This window comes from Trachymyrmex cornetzi, unplaced genomic scaffold (genome assembly GCF_001594075.2).
Source record: "Trachymyrmex cornetzi isolate Tcor2-1 unplaced genomic scaffold, Tcor1.1 scaffold1160, whole genome shotgun sequence".
Classification (NCBI taxonomy): Eukaryota; Metazoa; Arthropoda; class Insecta; order Hymenoptera; family Formicidae; genus Trachymyrmex; species Trachymyrmex cornetzi.
In genome coordinates this window covers 201,869-209,047 of record NW_017295720.1, presented here as the reverse complement: position 1 = coordinate 209,047, position 7,179 = coordinate 201,869, and the positions used below count along the sequence as shown (strand labels likewise).

Below are 7,179 nucleotides of genomic sequence, written 5' to 3'. Positions count from 1 at the left end.
AAGTCAATTATACTTATGTATAAGTAAACTGTTTATAAGAAGACGTTCACCAATACAAAATGCTTGATATCGGTATAAACTTTACCTTTTTAATCTGTCGTGGTCCTTCTGGGTCAAAATGACCCGAACACATCTTTCACGCTAGATTTCAGAACCTTCCTGGCATTGGAAGGACGCGTACTTGCCATCGATTAAAGGTTTGAAGCTTCAACTATCGATAGAGATGCTTAGCTTTTCATATAATTGAAGAACGATAACATTGTCGGCAATTAATAAAAATTAACGATTATCAAGATAAATATTTCGACAATACATTATTAAATTCGTGAGTTTTTTATTATATAAATGTTGTATAAATAAATCGTATATTTTTAATGCTATATTATCTTATATGTTGCCGAAAAATTACAATTTTTTTTCTTCAATTATTATCTCTATTAATAATCAAACTTGGATGATAACATTAAAATCAGTTTTAAATAAAAATCGAATATTATTAAGTGTTTTAAACATATATTATACATGTCTATGAAACTAATAAATCATGAAATTAATACCATATATTATCAATTTCTTATTCTTAATCACTTAACGATATAAGTAGAATTACTTTGAATTAAGGCTCCTTTGAAATGAATCGATCAATGAATTAATGCCTTTGTAAGTCATACACTGGATCTTGGTGTGAAGTATTTTCTTAATCACTTAAATTTTAATAGTTGTGCGAACTCTATAAGAACCGATCGTCTTTAATTACTTTTCGTTATTGCAATATTATACACATGGACGCGCATATGACAGGTACGTGACAAATTTAATAAATTATTTTTTCTCTCAACAATTATTTAAAAATATAATATTAGAAGTTATTGCTTTCAAAGATAATGGCGAAAAGTTATTTATTATCATCTTTTATTAAATACTTTTCTCAAATATTCATTGTTAAAATTATTATTTATTTGGACTGTTTTTTATCTCAATGCAGTGACCTCAATATAATCAACTTTGACAATTAAATGGTACATGAATTGGTAAATTTCACTGTGATTTTGTAGTTTATCTTCAAACATTTTCAAAAGATTATTATAATCAAGATTATTATAATCAGTTGCATTCAGCAGAGAAAGCTCCTTTGGAACTATTGTAAAATTCTTCAATATGATTTATTGTTTATATAAATACATTTAGATACAGTGAGGAACTAAGATCAATTATATTAAAGAATTTTACAACAGTATACAACAGTTCTTGACTTCCTGTTCAAGCATCATCTTTAGATGCGAAGTATAAATATATAAGGTTACTTTTTTTTAGTAAATAAAGGACCCCGCAGGAAATGATAGGGAAATGGCTCTCAGTCGAATGTCTTGAAATTGGGGCAAATGATAGTTCAGATCATGTAGATCAAAAGTGTCAATGGGCCCAAAGTCCCAAAATGGATAGTTTTCGAATTACAGCCATTTGAAACTGACAATTTTCGCAATTTTCGCAAATGGTGATCCTCGACTCTTTGATCGAGCGCACCTCATTCTAAGTGAAGTACGGCCAAGGAAAGATATATAATCTGTCATTATATGTATATACTTCACTTAGAATGAGGTGCGCTCGATCAAAGAGTCGAGGATCACCATTCTGCAATTTGCGAAAATTGTCAGTTTCAAATGGCTGTAATTCGAAAACTATCCATTTTGGGACTTTGGGCCCATTGACACTTTTGATCTACATGATCTGAACTATCATTTGCCCCAATTTCAAGACATTCGACTGAGAGCCATTTCCCTATCATTTCCTGCGGGGTCCTTTATTAATAAATACAACGAGTAACGCGAGAGAAGAGAGAGAGTGGTCCAAGGCACCGATGCTTCAAGTTGTTCGAACGAAATGCAAAAAAGTTCTCTCTCTGCTAATCCAGTGTATCCTTTCCAGTCCTTGGCAGTAAAAATGAGAAGAAACCGCAGGCTGAAAATCAATCGAGTTATATCACTGCATATGAGTGGATTAAACTATGTATGTTTCTTATATTTTGTACGCATTAAAATTCAAACCGAATATCACTTATCTCACAAACTCAAAATCTTATAGATTTCTGGGAAGATTTTCTTACCGAAGAGAAACGCGGCGAACAGTATGATGGGAATTACGCAGGCTAAATCGATCAGATAGCCGAACACCAAGTTACCGACTAGGGCGCCTAGACGACCCATCGTCAGAGATAGAGCTGCGGCCATCACTCTGTAATGTGTTATATCGGATTAATAAATCTTGAATAAAAAAAGTTCAGAAATTTGAATCGTATTTCGCTCACCTAAGATTCGTCGGGAACATGTCAACGATCACGCAATAGACTAGAGAGATACCGAGGGACGTGAGAGCCTCGAATACGCACGAGAGCACCAGATTCTGCATCGAGTTCACTACGTAGTAGAAACCAACCGTCACTGCGCCGGAGACCACCAGCGAAAAGACTGAAAGCACAAGTATCTCGTATAGTTCTATTAGAATGTAATTGAAGTTTGATTATATATCGTTATTTTTTACTTCAAAAGTGACACAAGTAAAAAAACGTGATTTTCAAGTTGTATAATGAGCTAGATAAATATTACTCCATCGGTTATCAACAGTGAACACTTAACTTTATAAAAAAATCGTCAAAATGTCACAACTAATGGTTTTAAAAAATTGTCAAAATAATGACAATTAAAAAGATAATTTTTTTAAGAGTCATGAAACAAAAATAACAGTTGATTATGTTAAGAATATATGCTTTTGAAGATATTATTTTATTACTTTTCAATTTTCTCCGTCAAGTTAAAAAATAATTTTCCTCTTTTTTGGAAAACTTAATTTTTTTAGTTGTGTCACTTTGATATTATGAAATAAATTTGATTGAATGTTTAGAAATCTAATTAGTCTTTAGTTATTCGAATTTAATTTAGTTTTGTTATGAGGACTGGAATTTAATTGTATCTGTTTAGATAATTATCATATCCTTTCACTCCGGTTTTTTTTTCATTTTTTAAAGATAGCTTAAGTTATTATATTATTTACTCAAGATATGCCATCACTTACTCAGGAAGAACTTCGCGCCCAGTTTGTGCACGAAAAGGGGTAAGATGATCGAGCCAGGTATGCACGCGAGGCCGATGTATACGGTGTGCAGATAGACGGAGGACGCAATTATCGTATCGCATCCGTAAGGGTCAAAGAAGGTCGTATTGTCTGACAAGGCGGATACTATACACACCGACGTCGTCTCACCAGGATTCGCGTGCTCGAACTGCTCAAACCTTGAAAACAATGCAAAGATTATGGATTATTACTGAAATATGGCAATTACATAATCGTGAAGTAAAGAAGATGAAGCTAACCCTTACGGAAAGAGATACTGAAAATTTCGAAAAAACACTGAAAATTAAGTGTTAACATTCAACTTTGAGTGTTAACACCTAATTTTCAGGTGTTAATACTCAAAGTTGAGTGTTAACACTTAATGTTCAGTGTTTTTTCGAAATTTTTAGTGTCTCTTTCCATAAGGGTAAGAATATAGATAGGTAAGAAAATGACCAGTGAGAGTTTAAATGAAATTATTGGCGCACGAGAAGAAATAAAGAAAAGAAAAAAATATATAAAGAGATTTATGTTTAATAGAACAAAATATTGTTTGTACTTTTAAATTTACAACTATCAGATTCTAAAAAAATTTTGTCGTTTTTCCAGAATTACAAAGTATAGTATGTATGATGCGAAAAAATTTTTTCCGGCCTAAGAACTTGGAAAAACTGATAAAATACGCGCGTAAATTAATGACGAAATTTACCTAGTGAATAATTCTGGGAACCAGACCATCAAAGTGTAGTAGCTACTGGTAAGTCCGAATTGAATGACGCAGGCGAGTGCGGTATTGCGTAAATAGGGCGGCTTGCAAAGCGCACTCGTCAGATCACGTATTTCCGCGAATAGAACCTTTAGATCCTTTCGCTTGAGTAGCTTCAGCGACCTGGTGCTTTTATCTTGATTTTTCGATTTCTCTTGTAAACACTTCACCTGGAATGGAAAAAGAAAAGAAAAAATAAAGTAGAATATTTAATTTAAAATTGTTGTGGTTTTTAAAACACACTAAAAATGTTCTTTAAATATTAAAAATGACGGACTTAAAGTCACTTTTTAATGAATTTAAAATATCAAGTATTTTGAAGTCACACATAGTAATAATTAGTTTATTTTATCATTAACGTTCATTAGACATATTTTATATTTATCAAACACTTAATTATTATCAATTGCTGAAGTATACAAAATTTTGGTAAATACCGATTTAAACATTTTGTTAGACTATCAAAATAAGTATGTAGGAAGCTTAAACATGATGAGCAACGGTACAAAAAATGTTGATATTCTAGCAATCAATTTGAGGGTTTTACATAATTATTTGATAGTTTAATAAAATCATTTTCAGATTTATATCTATTATTGTAGTTGTTACAATAATTTATTTAGATACTTAAGTAAGTCACTTTTTCTTGCGTATTCATTTTTTGTATTGATGTTTTAATTTTGCTAAGTACACACACATAAGAGAGTTTGACATAACTGGTTTTCATAATTTTTATATCGAGAAAAAGCAATGGTACCGGATAGGTTTCAGGATCAGCGCCGGTGTTTCGCGAGTAAATCCACTTGAACACCTCGAGGGCAGCATCAGTTTCGCCACACTCCAGCAGGAACTTCGGGCTCTCGGGGAAAGTAAACAGCCACAAACCAAGCATGAGTGATGGCAAAGCGCAGAGCGCGACAAAGAGATTCCAGGATTTGAAATAGAACGTGTCGCTCACGACAATGAAATCCATGGGGATGATCAGCCAGGCGATTACTAGAAATTATTCGACTTGGATGTCAGTTTCTCGAACTCTTGTCTCTTAAGCGGTAGATTGTAGGAGTACTTACGCGGTAGAACTATCACACCGACCGTCCAGAACATCTCCATCCAACAGAGACAGCGTTCGCGGTATTTCGTGGGTTGAAATTCACCGAGATATGGAAAGCAGATGCCCATGGCGCCGGTCACGCTGCGTAATAATTAACATTTGTAACTGAGTATTAAAATAATTTTATATAAAGTTGTCTGTAAGTATTCCAGAGATTTTAAGGAGTGATTCTTCGCATTTTAATTCAAGATGAACACTTTATATGACTATATTTTCGAAACGTCTTAGTTTAAAAAACACGGAGTATTAAAAGAAAAATGTTCTTTTTTAATTTCGAAAATTATTAAGTATTATTAAATTAAATTAAATTATTAAATATTCGGGTTTTGATGAACTTTATTAAATGTATTTAAAGTTTTATCAAAACCCGAGTGGTTTTTTAAATTTGTGAAAAAATGAATTTTTTTTTTATCTTTGGCTTTATATTTTTGATATACTAAGCCATTTCGGTCGTAGAATATAATTCTAATTTTGTGATGTAAATGTTTATTGTACCGGTCTCAACGTATTTACTAATCAAAGATTAACCTTTAGCTTTATCAAAGTCTATTCTACCATACTCACGCAAAACCGTTGAAAAACCGGAAGACCAGAAACACCCAGAAGTATTGCACGAACGAAGACGCGATGCCCACGACGCCGTCCATTAGCAGTGTAGCTATTAACACAATCTTCCTGCCCTTCGTATCAGCCAGGCATCCCCATATGTACGATCCAATTAACATACCTGCGAAAGTATCTCAATTGAGACGACTTTCTCCTAATAAATAAAGTTAGCATAAACAAACAAAAGATGAGAGAAATATCGACCTAGCATTGGAGAGGCAGTCAGCCAACCCTTTGTGGTGGAGTCCATCTCTAGGTCGCATTGCGCTGCTGGGAGTACGAACGAAAGTATCGTCACACCGATCGCCGTGTCCATGTAAATTAGACCGCAGAGGGTCAACAGCATGTAGTGGAATCTTCCAAAACCTAACGCACATTTGGTTCAATAAGGATGGATAATTGCAATTAATATTAAGGATTATCTTATGAATAATGCCGCAAAAATTCTGCTATCTTTAAACATTCTTCTTTTATATCTCAATAACTTTCGCGAATTGTTAAAAGATCTTTGTGTTTCAGGCTGTGACTAAATTGCAGAATTAATAGGCACTTGGACGTTTGGTCGAAATTGGGTTATTAGATCTATAATTTCTTCACAAATCCTTGCCTGTTACGGTGATTGCATGCTCGAAGTCGGCACCTCCGTCTGCCAGGAAGTCTAGTCCTGCAAAAAGAAAAATAAAATGTAAGTACTTTTCAATTAAATTATTCTAAATTTCTAATCCAATAAATTGAAGTAAAAATTGTTAGCATAAAAATCGTCGCATTCTATAATTTCTGAAAGAATATCAAAAATCTTTTCGTTACTTTAAAATATTTTATCAGAAATTACAGAATGAAAGGTCTTAGAATGTTCCAGAATTAAATATTATACGAAGAATTCTAGGAAAGATATAGATTTCTTTGATATTTCTGTAAAGTATTCCAATGAACTTAACAAAAATTTGAAAAATTTTCTAAAAAGTTATAAAATTATTCTGGAATTCTGAAAGTATAAAAATTTTGAAAAGTATGAAAAATGTTCACCAGGACATACAACAGTATTTATGATAATATATTATTTACAATAGTAATCATTATTTAAATATTGAAACTCGCCCATGGTCGCCGCTTAAATCACTAGACGTTCTGCAGGTGTTCGCGCGCCGGAAGTTCTCCTTCGTGGACGTGCCGTCGCAGTGCCGTCGCTTCCTGGTGCTGCTGCTGCAGTTACCGCGATGTTGTCCTTGAGGGCGACGCCCCGCGTTCATTGGTGAACTGTGAACACCCAAGGTGGTATCCCGTCGGCGTCGCTACCGTGAATTCCACCCCACACGTGGGCTACCCCCTCGGGAAAACGGCGTCAATTGACGGATAACAGTACCAATATAAGTATTCGCGAAATTTCTTTCTTCGCGGAGTTCCCGTCTCTACGGAAAGAAAGACGGACGATCGGCAAGTAGCTGCTTCCTTGCGCGATCGCGGTCAGACGAATGATCATGGACCATGGAACGACATCGCGCACCTTGACTTCCGGAGCAAGTCTGAGGCTGATTCGAGATAAGATACCATCTGCCTCCATGAGAAGAGGGGCTGCGGAGCTTTCGGC

The 7,179-nt window shown here is 34.3% G+C and overlaps 1 protein-coding gene across 2 annotated transcripts in view; it reads right to left on the bottom strand.

The window, feature by feature from the left end:
• Nucleotides 1–1,617: 1,617 nt before the first annotated feature.
• The window catches only part of LOC108765039 (synaptic vesicle glycoprotein 2B), a 14,464-nt gene continuing 8,902 nt past the window's right edge, over nt 1,618–7,179 (bottom strand). The window contains exons 1-12 of one of the 2 annotated variants that reach the window (XM_018513534.1): nt 7,096–7,156; nt 6,690–7,000; nt 6,199–6,255; nt 5,796–5,957; nt 5,550–5,712; nt 4,945–5,066; nt 4,632–4,870; nt 3,818–4,044; nt 3,070–3,287; nt 2,306–2,465; nt 2,105–2,232; nt 1,618–1,959 (exon numbers count right to left, since the gene is read on the bottom strand). In XM_018513534.1, the coding sequence (XP_018369036.1) occupies nt 1,904–1,959; nt 2,105–2,232; nt 2,306–2,465; nt 3,070–3,287; nt 3,818–4,044; nt 4,632–4,870; nt 4,945–5,066; nt 5,550–5,712; nt 5,796–5,957; nt 6,199–6,255; nt 6,690–6,693 (1,536 nt within the window). In that variant the 5' untranslated portion in view covers nt 6,694–7,000; nt 7,096–7,156 and the 3' untranslated portion in view covers nt 1,618–1,903. Of the gene's footprint in view, nt 1,960–2,104; nt 2,233–2,305; nt 2,466–3,069; nt 3,288–3,817; nt 4,045–4,631; nt 4,871–4,944; nt 5,067–5,549; nt 5,713–5,795; nt 5,958–6,198; nt 6,256–6,689; nt 7,001–7,095; nt 7,157–7,179 lie in introns of those variants that run through there. The other variant, XM_018513528.1, reaches the window with a different exon arrangement.